At 43.5% G+C, this 15408-nt stretch overlaps 1 protein-coding gene across 1 annotated transcript in view; it reads left to right on the top strand.

Moving 5' to 3' along the window:
* Window positions 1-15408, top strand: part of LOC146614291 (phospholipid phosphatase-related protein type 4-like) — a 71677-nt gene that overhangs the window by 9872 nt on the left and 46397 nt on the right. Inside the window, exon 2 of the mRNA XM_085377152.1 lies at window positions 9178-9363. Within this exon, the coding sequence (XP_085233278.1) occupies window positions 9178-9363 (186 nt within the window). The remainder of the gene's footprint in view (window positions 1-9177; window positions 9364-15408) is intronic.

Here is a 15408-nt window from a genome sequence, read left to right as displayed (position 1 = left end):
ATGCCCTGGGGGGCGGGGCTATGGCTCTCTCCATCCTCTTGCAGACCGTTACATGTGGAAACCATTTGAATACAAGCGTGCTGATCCACACAGGTGTTCACTGTCCATAGACATAAACTACACCTTTCTTGGCTGCTACTTCAAAGCACATTGTGCGCTGTCGGTCCTGCTTGCTGCACAACAACATTGAATATTTAGTGTTTACTGCTGTTTACACTTAGCTAGATTAATGCGATGGTGTTGTGTTTAGTATGTTGCTTTGGTTTTTTTTTTGCTTGTTTTCTATTCTTTTTCTCTCAACAGGTGATCCAGGAGATTTTTTTTTTCCCTTTTTCACTGTCCCTCTCCCCTTCTGTTTTTCTTTTCCTTCCTCTTTCTCTCTCCCTTTCCTATCCCTCACTCATATCTGTCCCGTCTGTAACAACTGAAAATAAAATATAATAAATAATAAAAACAAAGGTCGATCAAATGGACCAATACGGCAAGGCCATGATGATCCATTTGGCAAAATAAATCCATTGGGTATCCTTGTTGGTCTTCAACAATTCTGATGGCTAAAGAACCAAATGGGACAGGCAAAAAAAAAGAAGGAAATATTAAGCAACCTAACTAATAGGGTTGCAAACTCCCAGCAAAAAGAAAAATAGGGAACCACGCCCCACCCTCCACCTCATGATGTTTAATCGACGTAATCAACTTTAATTTAATGTATGTGCAAAAAAATGCACAGAAATCAATTATTCTTCTACAGTAATTAAATAGATTCAATATCTTCGTTCAACAGAATTGCAGACTGCACAGATGGTACCCAAAGGAAAAAGTACTATAGCTTACTAAGTTAAAAATTTGACTTAATAGTTCTGATATATAATAATGGACTATACATTTTATATTAGATGAAAACTTTGGTTGTAAGATTCAGATAATTATTTGTTAAAAGCTAGACATGAGAGTAAGAAAGAAAAGTATGTCTTTGTGCCCCCTTTTCCCTGTTCATGCCCTATCGGCCCCCCTGGCTAAACTTTGCTAGATCCGCCCCTGCACAGTTACAGCCGTCAGCTGTAGAAAAAGATCCTGGTGTAGAAAGTAATATTAAATAAATTCTAACAGCAGCTTATCAAGCTTAAACGTGCTGCTGTTGTTCAGCCGCTGGTTTCCTCTTTCTGGCGCAAAGTGGGCGATAAACAAACAAGAGAGAAAAGCCGATCAGCTGATCATTGATCAGTTTCATGATTGAAGCAGCACCAAGAGAGGGAGGGAGAGAGAAGAGGCTGTAGCTCCTTATATCAGTTGTTAAGCTTAATGTGGGAATGTTTTACAAACATTCAGAGATGAACTTACACACTTGCTTTACTTCTCTGGGATACCTTTCTCTGAGATTAAATGCTGGTTTGGTAGCGAGGCTCCAAATGCTCAACCAGACTGCCGACAGGTCTCGCACGCCACAGCCGCTCTATCACGTGATGCATACTGCTCCGACGTCCTGAGGTTATGAGCTGAGTTATGCCATCTCGCAAGGATCCCTTTCGATTCCCACTGGTAGGTTAGTGATTCTGATGTTGTTTCTCCGTTCTCGATCTTCCAACTGATTAATCTTGAGTGTGAGCTTGCCCATTTCAGTTATACAGTTGTTAGCATCTTTTTTGACTTGAGCCCTGTAGGTTATCGACCTTGACCAGTGGCATATCCACTTTAGCTACCTGCATGTTTAAGTTGTCTTGGACCGACTGCAGCAAGGTTACATTTTGAGAAATACTTGCACCGACAGGCGATAGAGCTTGGTCCAAGGCCTCTGCCCGCATGTTTTTCATCACGCTCTGCAATGTTTCTCTTTTGGCTTCGGCTGCTAGAAAGGGAGAGTACAGACGGAGCTCAATGTGGCGTGACCATGTCTCTACATGCCTCACCGAAAGTCCTCGATAGTTTATTAAACTTTTAATGAGATTTGCAGATTGTCTCAGTGGAGTTTAATAAACTCAGCCATCTGATCCTTCATATCTCAAATATAACAGGACGCTGGAGTAAATTTTCAAGCATCTCACACTTCTGTTTAACCAGTTTTCTGTTTGACGTTTATTCAGCTGTGTGAAAACTATAACTTTAATCTCAGCCAAACCGATTTACTGAGGAACAAATAAAACACTGAAAAAAGCTAAACAATCACATTTTTAAGTTATCTAAGTGGTAAATGGTCTGTATTTGTATAGCGCTTTACTTGGTCCTAAGGACCCCAAAGCACTTTACACTATACACAATCATCCACCCATTCACACACACATTCACACACTGGTGATGGCAAGCTACAGCGTAGCCACAGCCGCCCTGGGGCGCACTGACAGAGGCGAGGCTGCCGAACACTGGCGCCACTGGGCCCTCTGACCACCACCAGTAGGCAACGGGTGAAGTGTCTCGCCCAAGGACACAACGACCGAGACTGTCGGAGCCGGGGCTCGAACCGGCAACCTTCCGATTACAAGACGAACTCCCAACTCTTGAGCCACGATCGACTTATATATCATGTTTAACCTGAGTAGCGAAAGACCGTGGGGGTCTGAAAACGATATGCCGGGAGTTTGGTGTTATTGCCGGCTCTAGTGACCTCCCGGTCAGTTATCGAGCTGGTGGGTAGCAGACGTCTCCGAAAACGTCGGAGCGCTTTACAAATATGTGGTCTTGATAAACCGAGCAGATATATGAAGTGTACACAGCTACATTCTCACCTGAAAATGTTAAAAGTTTATTTTGTGACCCAGAAAGAGTAATAACAGTAGTAGTAAAAAGTAGCGGCCGCCATTGTTGGAAACTGGAATTAGCTGGATCGCGCTATGAATTCTGGGATAGGCTGGGCCACAAAGGATACACGCGACCCATCCTTCAAATCTGGGGAAAAGGCGGATGCATTTGGAGGACTCTTTGAATTTAGACAGCTTTCGTCGCATCGCTGTGACGTAATCGGCCTAGAAATGGGGCCTCAGGAGGATGCAGCCCCTGACGGAGACTGCTTCTTCTTCTTTGGCGTTTAAGGGCAGCTGGCATCCTTGTAGATGCAGTGCTGCCATCTTCTGTTTCAGTCCGTTATTACACTTTTAAATCCTACAACTACCGGTCGATCTACGCCCCTACCCTCACCTATGGTCACTAGCTGTGGGTAGTGGCTGAAAGAACAAGATCGCGAGTACAAGCAGCGGAAATGAGCTTCCTCCGAAGGGTGGCTGGCCTCTCCCTTAGAGATGGGGTGAGAAGTTTGGCCATCCGGGAGGGGCTCAGAGTAGAGCCGCTGCTCCACATCGAAAGGAGCCAGCTGAGGTGGTTCGGGCATCTGACAAGGATGGGCTTCTCCGCTTGGGCTGCTGCCCCCGCGACCCCGCCCTGGATAAGCGGAAGATTATGGTTGGATGGATGAATCCTACAACTTATTCCGGCGTCTTTCAGGATCTTACAAAGCTTCACACGACAAGTCGACTATTAAATTAGTTGTCGACGATTTTGATAGTCGACGTAATTGTAACTAGTCCGCTAATCGTGGCAGCCCTACCTGTTACAGTGTGTCAGCTACTTAACTGCTTTCAGTTGTTGGATCCAGTGTAACCAATGACTTTTTCCAATGAAATAATAAAATGAAAATTACTGATTAATATGTAGGGTCTTTACTGTAAATAACTGCAAAATAACTGCTTTACGCTTTAGTTTATCAGTCATTAAAGTAACCGTGTAACTCATCAGAACCCTACACAATATTTTGACATAATAAAATATTTTATAATTTCCATCCATTGTTTGCTGCTCCTGGTACAGTTACGAGCGCTCCATTGATGTTTAGTGTAGTCATCTGGGTTAAACATGACCAGCTGCTGGTGTTCCCTCGTCTGTAGCCTGGTTGTACTCAGTGCTGTGCTTTTGCCCCAAGTAGTGAAACAAGTTTGTTTCTTGCATATCAGTTTTCTTGCATATCTTCAAGGTACGGTGCTTTGTAGGTTGCTGACGCAGATACTTATGATCAGACAAGCAGCTCTTGCTCTCAGACATGCCTGGGCTCGTTCATTACACTAAGGAACAAGAAAATGGCATTGCTATAGCAATGAAATCAGTATATAACATATGTGGCACACTCCTACTTTCAACTGGGGTGGGCTCTTCAAGCAAAAGTACTATTAATCAGCCTCTTGTACCCAGTTCTGCTTGACCTTTGACTTGCTTGTTTTACCTGAACCAATCATCTTTGGCATGTTTCATCTCTTTGTACAGTAGCAGCTACACATGTTCTTTGGATTATTTTAAATTTGATATCTTGTTATATTTTCTGGCAGACTAGCCGTGGAGCACGCATTGTTGCTTACCATTATTGTAGTGTAAAGCGCTTTGGGGTCCTTAGGGACTAAGTAAAGTGCTATACAAATACAGGCCATTTACCATTATTAAAAACAACAATACATTTGGATGTATGTGTTTATTTACACAAGAGACATATTGTCACAAGTCATCATTAGCAGTATTTTCTTCTGCAGGTGTGGAATGACATGTTGTCTGTCGCCATCTGATTGGATTAGCCAAGATGCTAATGCTAAAATCGCTACCTGTTTATGTGGAAAGACAGACAGATAAAGGCTGATTGGAACGATACAGAAAAATAATAATAATAGTAAAAAAACAACAGTTTTAGAAATCTTTATTCTTTCTTATAATTGCTGTCATTATTAAAACAATTTCTTAAAATAGATAAAATATCACCACTTAGTTCAATCTATGTGAACCCTGCTGTGAGCTTGTGTCAGTTTAACACCATGATGGGTTTCTGTGTCTCCGTGTTCGTTCTTGATCTTTTCCATGAAATTATGTGGTTCCACCTGAAAGTTCAAGCTGTATATTTGCTTGTTAAATTTTTAATTAGTCTGCTGAGCTACCAGATGTTTTTACAGTCTTCCTTAACACCTCAAGCAAACCCTGCTGCTGTTTGCAGGACGTCCTGCAGCCAGCAAAGGAACCTAATTTGTTTGTTCGTGTATGACATGAGTTTGGTCTGTTTTCCCTCCCTGATAAGTTTGCTACTCACAGGTTGTTCACTCACAAATCCAGGAGTTGATCCTTAAAATTTGAATCTTCATTGTGGACACAATTTAATCAGCAGACTAAGAACTGGAATGGGTGCAGGAGAGTGCTGGGTCCGTGCTGGCCTAGGAGCAGACACAGGTGGAGGTGAAGGCTCAGGGGCAATCACTGGTGGAGCTATAATCATTATTGGCACAGACAAGAGAGCACAACAGTCTTTAGGAGTAGCAACAACAGAAACAGTGCTTACCTGGGCTCCAGATGGAGCGACAGTCCTTGAAGGCTTTAGCTGTGCTACTAGCATAGTCTCAAGTGAAGCACCACAGAAAGACTCTGCCATGGCAGCTTGGCAACACAAAATTCAGGCTGTGTCTTCACAGGCTGAGAAAAACAACATTCATTATCTAATTTCTTGGGCTGGTGAACACAGAAACAGTCACAGATGCTCAGGAGCAGAGACATTAGGGTTTGCCAGCTTAGAAACAAGAAACTTTGTTTGTTGCTGACACTGAAACACAACATGTATTCCCAATACTGCCTGACAGTCATCAGAGCAAACATGGAGAGAAACATGTTTTAAATGCAGTATAGATTGTCTGCTGGAGTCATATGTTTGATATGTCCAAGCTGTTAAGCCATACCTGTCATGATGCTGGAGCTCAGGACCCTAAATAGACAAATGAACATTATTTGGTTTCTCAGCAGTAAACAAACGAAGGAGGACGCCTCTGAGATAAGCAGAGGTCATGGGTGTGAGACCTTGCTATGTGATGGTGAGTGGGTCAGCTCCAACCCAGGTTAAATACCTGGGACTCTCCACCTTCGGCTTTTAGAACTGAAGAAGCTTCTCAGATGAGAGGTGAAATGTCTTCAAGAAACGTTCCTTTCTCCTTAGACTGCCATGACCTAGGTGACTGAGAACCAACACAACTTTTTAGTTGCATACACTTTTGAGCAGCTAAGCCACATTAGCTAGCTTGTGCTCCTGTGATGCTCTTACCCCGTAGGAGCAGTACATTCTTTGTGTGCAGGCTGTGATCAGCTGTGCTGCTTCAGTAATAGCTTCTCTGTGTGGATTTAGCCAGCCAAATTTCAAAAAGATATAAACAAATGTTATGTGAGTTCTACGGCTGATAGCTGGTATAACAGGTGGAATTCAGTGAGTGAATCTGACCAGTGTTATAAACTAATGTCTGTTACCTTTGATGTAATCGAGATTTAGCCAGTCCAACATAATGCATCACTGTAAACGTTATCACAGTCCTGCTAACACACCACTTTATGCTGCGCTAAGCTGCCTGGTATTTTCATGCAACCTGTGAATAACCCAACATTTGCATACGTCAGCTCGTTTTGCAAGATGTTTCAGAAAAACAAGCCAAAAACTTGATAAATGATCTGATTTTAAATACCTACAGCGATTTAGGACGTTACATGTGAGCTTGCTGAGCAGTCCTCACCTTTGAAAATAATCTCTCCTCTTCCTCTTACATTTTCCTGCAGCTATCAGTGCTGCACGTTTTCTGCACATTTAGCTCACAGATATGTTTTCTGACAAACTGCGTGGGAACAGTTTGTGTGTTTGGGGATTTTGATTCAGCCATTTGAAATTACGCAGATCACTCTGGCCCACTTTAACCCCTGGGTTTCACATATGTGCAGCGCAGATAATTGTATCATTAAATAAGCCAAAAATATGCAATATGATGCTTCTTTCTGTTGAACATTTGACTGACAGGTTAAAGAGAGATCTAAAATGTAGCACTTTGTCTTTTGTGTTTCTTCTTTAAATCAGTTAAAACATAAAAGTGTTAGAAAAGGATAATACAATAAATTTTACATGTACTTAGGTTCTATTTACATTTTATGAAACAGTTGAATGTAATACACCACAAACATAGGAAGGAGTTAATCCAACTTAAAATGGACTTTCAGTTGTTCTGGCTGGTTTAGAAAGACAAGTAGGATGCAAATTATATGTAAATCCAAAAATATTTTTCAATTATATTTTCTTTTTCGGCTTCTTTAAATCATTCAGTGCCAACCAAAATCAGACGTGCTCCATAGAAACCTTCCTGTTCGGTCATTCCAACACATCCCAAAGATGCTCTGTGGGACTGAGATCTGGTGACTACAGAGCAGCGGTATCCAGCTACAATAGCAGGAGGTCCACTCCATCATCCAGTCAATCTGGGGTCAGAACATTTTAAATGAACCAACAAAAATATTTTCTTTCATGTTTATTAAACATTTAATTAACAATATAGATTTTTGTCTTGTAACTACTGATCAATTATTCATGTGCTCATTACATCATCTGCTGAACAGAAAAGTGCAATCCAGTTCAAGTACTGATATTAAAACTATTTAACAAAGAAATTATGCAATAATCTATTGCACACAAACCAACATTAATGTGTCTCGATGCTCAATCAACCAGGTAAGTAAATCCCAAAAGTTTGATTCTGTTCGTCAGGATGTTTTCAGTGGGAGAAACGTTTCGTCATCATCAGGTGACGTCTTCAGTCTCAGCTGACTGCAGGTTTCAGTCTTATAAACAGGACATTTGCACAATGACTGAAACCAGCCCACTGAAGGAACAATGGGCTGTGAGATCAGCTCCTTGATCAATAATATGCAAATTGTCATGACCATTGATCAACAACCACTGATCAGTGGTCATGAGTAGCATTCACAGATGGGGAATGGCCATTCATCTTTCATAGTCCACTTTACATATTTTTGACAGAGCCATCTTCTTTTACCCAGTCTTCTGTGCACCACCAAGTCGTCATTGTGCTGTCAGCAAGTGCGAGCTTCCAAGATAGTCACTTAGCAACCCGCATTGAATGGCCTGCATTGTTCTTCTTTGTCGTTTTTTTGGCAGTTGGTGGTGCAATACCGCCACCAGCTGGCTTAGAGTGTGGACTAGAACGTCGCTGACCCACATAGCTGCCCATCGCGCCTGTTCAAAAGTCAGCCACTGCAGCCAGCAGGAATAAAATATCTAACGACATAGAAAATGGGAAAATGCTTTAGGTCCGGAGTAAACCCCCTTGATCTCCACATTTGGACCGGAGTCCAGGGGTTGGGGACCCCTGCTATAGAGTATATTTGAGTGCAGTGAGCTAATTGCCGTGTTCAAAGAAACCAGTTTAAGATTATTTCACCTTTGTGACAAGGTGTGTTATCCTGCTGGAAGCAGGTTGTGTTATCCTGGTAGTTCAGCAGTTTCTGAAATACTCAGAGCAGCACCAACGACCACGCTACTTTCATCTTCATTTAAATCACCTTTCTTCCCCACTGTGACACTTGGTTTGGACTTCATCAGGTAGCCTTGATCATGGCTACATGCCTTAATGCATTGTGTTGTGACATTGTGACTGGCTGACTAGATATTTGCATCAACAAGCACTTAAACAGGAGCACCTAACCTGTGAATGTACATATAAAATGTGGATAGGCAGAACAGTTTATTTTGAACATGTAAATATAACTAAAATAACAAGAGAAAAACGTAAAAACATCAAGTTTCCATGAATATCTAATATCTACACAGTGTTTATGCTCAAAAAGGAGTAGCATGACATTTACACGTTTTCTGTTTCAACCCCCTTTGTTCAAATTCCATTATTTTCAAATCAATATTCAGAATTTGCCATTTTATAACCCACACATGTTTAACTGTATACAAGTCCACACTCATATACAACACCCCACTAAATCTCTGAGCCGGGGGGAGGGCAGTAAACGGAGTAATGTTTGGGCATTGCTTCATATGGAGTATCAGTGTGTGAATGTGTGTGTGAATGGGTGGATGACTGGATGTATGAAGTGCTTTGGGGTCCTTAGGGACTAGTAAAAGCGCTATACAAATACAGGCCATTTACCATTTATCTGTGACAAATACCTGAATGAGTACTTTAAGTTAGTTGAGTTACTCTGGCCTGAATCTATAAAAATGAGGACAAGTCTTCAACAGACACAATGAGACAGGTCAATTTCTTATATCCATGCAGTTTATTGTTTTTAAACAAGTGTGTGATTTTTTTGTATTGATGTATTTCTCCTAACTTCATCTCCACACACTGTGTTCATTTGTTTTGCATCGGTCTGTGTTCTGTTCTGCAGCTCCCTATTCTGGCCTCCTCTATTGTCAGTCTTTACTTCCTGGAGCTGACGGATATTTTCCAGCCGGTGCATTCTGGGTACAGTTGTAATGATCGCAGTCTATCTCTGCCATACATCCTCCCGAGACAGGAAGTCTGTCCATTGCCTTTGCTCTTCAGCCTGGCCTTCGCTGCACCTACTGTCACTGTAAGTACATCTCCACATGTGCAGCTTTCACATTGGCTAGCACAGTAACATAGTGTCTAAAACACCACTTGCTTTCAGGGACTGTGATTACAGGTGTAGGTGGGAATTAGGCTAGTCATAATACTAGACTTTCAAACTTGACACTAATACTGCAGGGCTGGAATGGGCATATCAGGCATTTGCCCGGTGGGCCGACACACTTTTTGGCTGATCACTGTGCACTGGACTTTCACGCACTGACCGCAGCCTGTTCATTCATTTTCATTACCGACTCCGCCCAGTCAAATCCCTTAATGAAGCCGGGCACTTCCTCTACCGTCGCTGTGGGCTCACGCAACTCGTAGAACAAAGTTTAGGGGTGAAATGTTTTTCAAATTTCCCCACGTTTGCTGTCGGGGCTGCTGCTTCTGCACCATCAACAGTTGTACCAGTGGCAAGCGTTAGGCCTGCTGTTTACCCTCTCTTCATCTCTTTTTGTTCCTTATGCTCCCTCTTTTGTTTTCATCTATATCATTCCCTGGCCACTTTGGGTGGATCGTCCCCAGTATACGCTTTCAGCAAATTGTAGGTTATTATGTTGTCTTTTTATTTACGTTTAATATAGTGTCTACACATCTTTGAAAAGAGGGTTGTAGTTTCCACAAATAAAACATAACTAAACTAGGTAAATGTATTCCTTGTCTGACTAATAGAGCTGTTAAGTCTCCTTCTTTTCTTTGTGGAGACAAATGTAGTAAATTGTGTTTGACTGGGAAAGCAATCTTCCCACAGCAGATCTGCACTCCTACTCATTTTGTAGATCTGTTCCCAATGCTGTGGGAGTCTGACCAACCTGAGAGCAGTGAAAGCTCTACACTGTTTCTATGTTGTACTAACAGAAATAATCCAGCCATTTCTCTGTTGACATGAATTATTTTGAACTGACTTTTTTAATACAAATGAAGCTTATGCACAAGTTCAATAAAGAAGATGTATGGCCTCACATCTGTCCACATCCAGGTGCTGCCAGCTAAATCTAAGCACTCCCATCATCACTCATCATCACTGGTCTAGTCCAATCACATTCTCCTGACCTTCTCCAGGCCAATCAGCATTCATGCTGTATACTTTAAATCTCATTGGCATCTATCATTCTCCTTGCAGACGGCTTTGTGCAACCCACCTCCTCCCCATCTCTACCTCTCATCACTCAGGCTCCATTCAAGCCACCTTCATCTCCACCACCAGCATCTCCGTCCTGCTCTAATCCCTTTCACCCACTCCGCTGAGACGGGCCACCAGAGTCTATCCGCTATCTATATTCTTTTCATCAATAAATCACGTTCATTCTTTCTAATCATCTCTCCTCATTGAACTTAATGTTGGTCTTTTTTATAGGTAACATGAAAATTATCTATATGTCTTATGAGTTCTTATATGGCTCTCACAGGCTAAGCAGCATGTCATTTGTGTCATAATAACATTAATACATTTGTACAAATTAATATCATGCCGTGTGGTTAAATGTTTGTGCGTGTTGGAAGTTTTTCCCCTCTTTGTTGTAACCACTGTTGGGGTCATCACTCATAAAAAGTAATGTATTACACACACACAGAACACTTTTATTAAAATCAATGCAGTGCATTGCTAAACTACTCCCAGGAGAAAGTAATTTGTTATACTACTCATTACATTACTCTTACATTTCTCCATAAAATGACATGAAATCCATTGTCTCATACTTACCATTTATCATTATATATGGTATCATTATAAACCTATAGGCTACAGTCTTTATAGTCATGCTGACTTCTTGCTAGCTTAGTGTTAGCATGCTGTCCACACATATGCTTGCAAGGAGCAGAAGTTAAGTTAGCAGTATAATGCGGTTGTTTCGCTCCTGGATGCAGCATCCGCTTTACCATCCACTTTAAAATAAAGAAACTGAATTTGAATAAGTTACATTTGAATTGCTCGGATTGAATCTGAATTGTAACTTGAATAAATGCTTTTAGAAACTGAATATGAATTAGCCTAATTTGAAGTTCAGTTTATTGGTTTGAAAATGATCATCACTAAATTGAAATTGAATTTTATATTTTGGTAATGAATTCATTTGCTTTGAAACTGTATATTATCCTTTAAAAATTTAGCTCTCAAATAATTTCAGATTCACTTCTCACCATTCAGTTTCGGTTCCAAAATTCAGTTTTTGGGGACTTACTTCCGGTTCAAGAGTAATGAGTGCAGATTAATAGAACTAGGTTTTACTAGTGGACCGAAACGGAAATCTACAGCATCATGAGCTAGATTAAGATTTCAGAAGTCATTCATCATGTCGAATGACCAGCAGATAAGCTTTCAGGTTGGTAATAAATGTATTACATGTATAAGAACAAGCGTCATGTTAACAAATGATAGCCGTACAGTGAGATGCTTGGCTACAAGTTGAACAGCGACAAGGGGCAGTACCCTCCATGGAGAAGGAGGCTAGAGGGCAAGATCAAAGTAGCACGGAGGGAGGTTAGCCAACTAACGGAGTTGCAGAAAGGTGCAACAAATAAGGTGCCTAAGAAATACAGCAAGCTGTCCATACCTGAGGCCTTGGAAACTGCCAAGCAAAGACTCACATCCTTGGCCAGCCGCTTGAGGAGGTACACCAGAGAGATAGAAGGCAGGAGAATAAACCAGCTGTTCTCCACAGAACCAGCAAAGGTGTACTCTCAGTGGCAAGGGAACAATAAGAGAACAGCACCACCAAGGCTGGAGACGGAGCAATACTGGAAGAGCATATGGGAGAAGGATGCAACCCATAACGGCAATGCTCAGTGGCTAGAGGATCTGAGGGCAGACCACAGCGACCTCCCTGAACAGGGTCCAGTAACCATCACAGTGGCAGATATCCAAGAAAGGGTCTCCAGTATGAAGAGTTGGACAGCACCAGGGCCCGACATAGTTCACACCTACTGGCTGAAGAAGCTGACTGCACTCCACGAGCGTCTGGCAGCACAAATGAACCAGCTGCTAGTTAACGAGAGACACCCGGAATGGCTAACTGAAGGCCGGACGGTCCTGATCCCCAAGGACCCCAAGAAGGGACCGGTCCCCTCCAACTACCGACCAATAACCTGCCTCAGTACTACATGGAAGCTCCTGTCAGGCATCATATCGGCTAAGATGAACAGGCACATGGGTCAATACATGAGCGGGACACAGAAAGGGATTGGCAAGAATACCAGAGGCGCAAAACACCAGCTACTGGTAGACAGAACAGTCAGCCGAGACTGCAAGACCAGACTGACCAACCTGTGCACTGCCTGGATTGATTACAAGAAGGCCTATGACTCAATGCCCCACAGCTGGATACTGGAATGCAATGGGACCCTAAGAGCCTTCATCAGGAACTCAATGGGGATGTGGCGTACAACACTAGAGGCCAACTCCAAGCCCATAGCACAAGTCACCATCAAGTGCGGGATCTACCAAGGAGATGCTCTGTCCCCACTGCTGTTCTGCATAGGCCTGAACCCCCTCAGTGAGATCATTAACAAGACTGGCTACGGATACCAACTACGGAACGGAGCAGTTGTCAGCCACCTCCTGTACATGGATGACATCAAGCTGTATGCCAAGAGTGAACGAGACATCGATTCACTGATCCACACTACCAGGCTATACAGCAATGACATTGGAATGTCGTTCGGACTGGAGAAGTGTAGTCGGATGGTAACAAAGAGAGGGAAGGTAGTCAGAACTGAGGGGATTGAACTACCAGAAGGCAACATTGCAGACATAGAGGACAGTTACAAGTACTTGGGGATCCCGCAGGCGAATGGGAACCATGAAGAGGCTGCTAGAAAGGCTGCAACCACCAAGTACCTGCAGAGGGTCAGGCAAATCCTGAGGAGTCAGCTGAATGGTAAGAACAAGATCCGGGCCATCAACACGTACGCCCTGCCCGTGATCAGGTACCCTGCTGGGGTAATAGGCTGGCCAAAGGAGGAGATAGAAGCCACTGACATAAAGACAAGAAAGCTCCTTACCATGCATGGAGGGTTTCACCCCAAGTCCAGCACCCTGAGGCTGTACGCTAAGCGGAAGGAAGGGGGCCGGGGACTGGTGAGTGTCAGCACCACAGTCCAGGATGAGACAACGAACATCCAAGAATACATTGGGAAGATGGCCCCAACTGACCGAGTGCTCAGTGAATACCTCAGGCAGCAGAAACCCAAGAAAGAGGAGGGAGACGAGGAACCATCATGGAAGGACAGGCCCTGCACGGTATGTACCACCGGCAGATAGAGGAGGTGGCTGATATCCAGAAATCCTACCAGTGGCTGGACAAAGCTGGACTGAAAGACAGCACAGAGGCACTAATCATGGCAGCACAAGAACAAGCTCTGAGTACAAGATCCATAGAGGCTGGGGTCTATCACACCAGGCAAGACCCCAGGTGCAGGCTGTGTAAAGATGCCCCAGAGACAATCCAGCACATAACAGCAGGGTGCAAGATGCTAGCAGACAAGGCATACATGGAACACCATAACCAAGTGGCCGGCATAGTGTACAGGAACATCTGTGCCGAGTATAACCTGGAAGTCCCGAGGTCAAAATGGGAGATGCCCCCAAGGGTGGTGGAGAATGACCGAGCTAAGATCCTGTGGGACTTCCAGATACAGACGGACAAAATGGTGGTGGCTAACCAACCGGACATAGTGGTGGTAGACAAACAGAAGAAGACGGCCGTAGTGATCGATGTAGCGGTTCCGAATGACAGCAATATCAGGAAGAAGGAACACGAGAAGCTGGAGAAATACCAAGGGCTCAGAGAAGAGCTCGAGAGGATGTGGAGGGTGAAGGTAATGGTGGTCCCCGTGGTAATCGGAGCACTAGGTGCGGTGACTCCCAAGCTAGGCGAGTGGCTCCAGCAGATCCCAGGAACAACATCGGAGATCTCTGTCCAGAAGAGCGCAGTCCTGGGAACAGCTAAGATACTGCGCAGGACCCTCAAGCTCCCAGGCCTCTGGTAGAGGACCCGAGCTTGAAGGATAAACCGCCCGCAGGGGCGTGCTGGGTGTTTAGTTTTATATATATATATATATTAGGGGTGCAACGATACTCGTATCGATATTGAACCGTTCGATACAGTGCTTTCGGTTCGGTACGCATATGTATCAAACAATACAAATTTTTTTATTTATTTGATCAACTTTTCTTCTGACGATGCTGTCTGTGTTGAGCGCTCAGTGGATCTGCGTTCGACTACTCCGCCTAGGCTGCACTGTCGAGCGCAGATCCACTGAGCGCAGCGTAAGCTACTGAGACAGAAGCTAAGTTCGTTGCAATATGACAAATTGAACCTCCCCCACCCTCATTCAGATCTGGCCTTTGGAACTATTTTGGTTTTCATGTGACGTATGACCCTGAAGGTAAGCGCGTCATGGACTAAAGTAAAACAGTATGTTGGATGTGCCACGCAATGCTCAATTACATGGGTGGGAACTAGTGTGTTAGCGCAGTTAGCTTGTTAGCTTGTTGGCCGTCCAGCCCCACGCACGGGGCGATCCGCAGTAGCTTGTTAACGGAGATTTGCTGTGTTGTGGCGTTAACGTCATTTCAAATTAACGCTGACAGCACTAGTGGGAACACAACGAATATGACTGCACATTTACTCCGACATCATCCTAGTGCAAAGACAAGTGGAAGCAGACAAAAACAACAAGCAGCATGCTACAAACTTTACCCGAGTCATTTAGACAGCCGTTAGCACATGAGTCTCCTTATGGGGACCTGATATGTTTAATATGCTGCTGAGAATATAGCCCAGAAGAAGCGTATAGTATAGCTTTTATTTTGGAAAGAGACATTTCTCTGTAATAAACTCTCTTTTCCAAAGATGAGTGATTCCTCAATCAGATACAGGGCTTGCAAAATCGCTAGCCCGACGTCCCGGGGCTAGCGATTTTTCCAGTCGGGCTACCAAAATCTATCTCTGCCCTGCCCGTCAGCCTATCGTAGGAAGGAAAAATATATGTCAATGCTTTTGCATTCTTTCTGAAATGCAGC

This window comes from Diplotaxodon limnothrissa, linkage group LG18 (genome assembly GCF_057381915.1).
Source record: "Diplotaxodon limnothrissa isolate DT_005_m linkage group LG18, D_limnothrissa_male_GT1.1, whole genome shotgun sequence".
NCBI classification, from domain to species: Eukaryota; Metazoa; Chordata; class Actinopteri; order Cichliformes; family Cichlidae; genus Diplotaxodon; species Diplotaxodon limnothrissa.
Note: the sequence above shows the minus strand (reverse complement) of the source record. Positions and strands in the feature narration are given on the sequence as shown.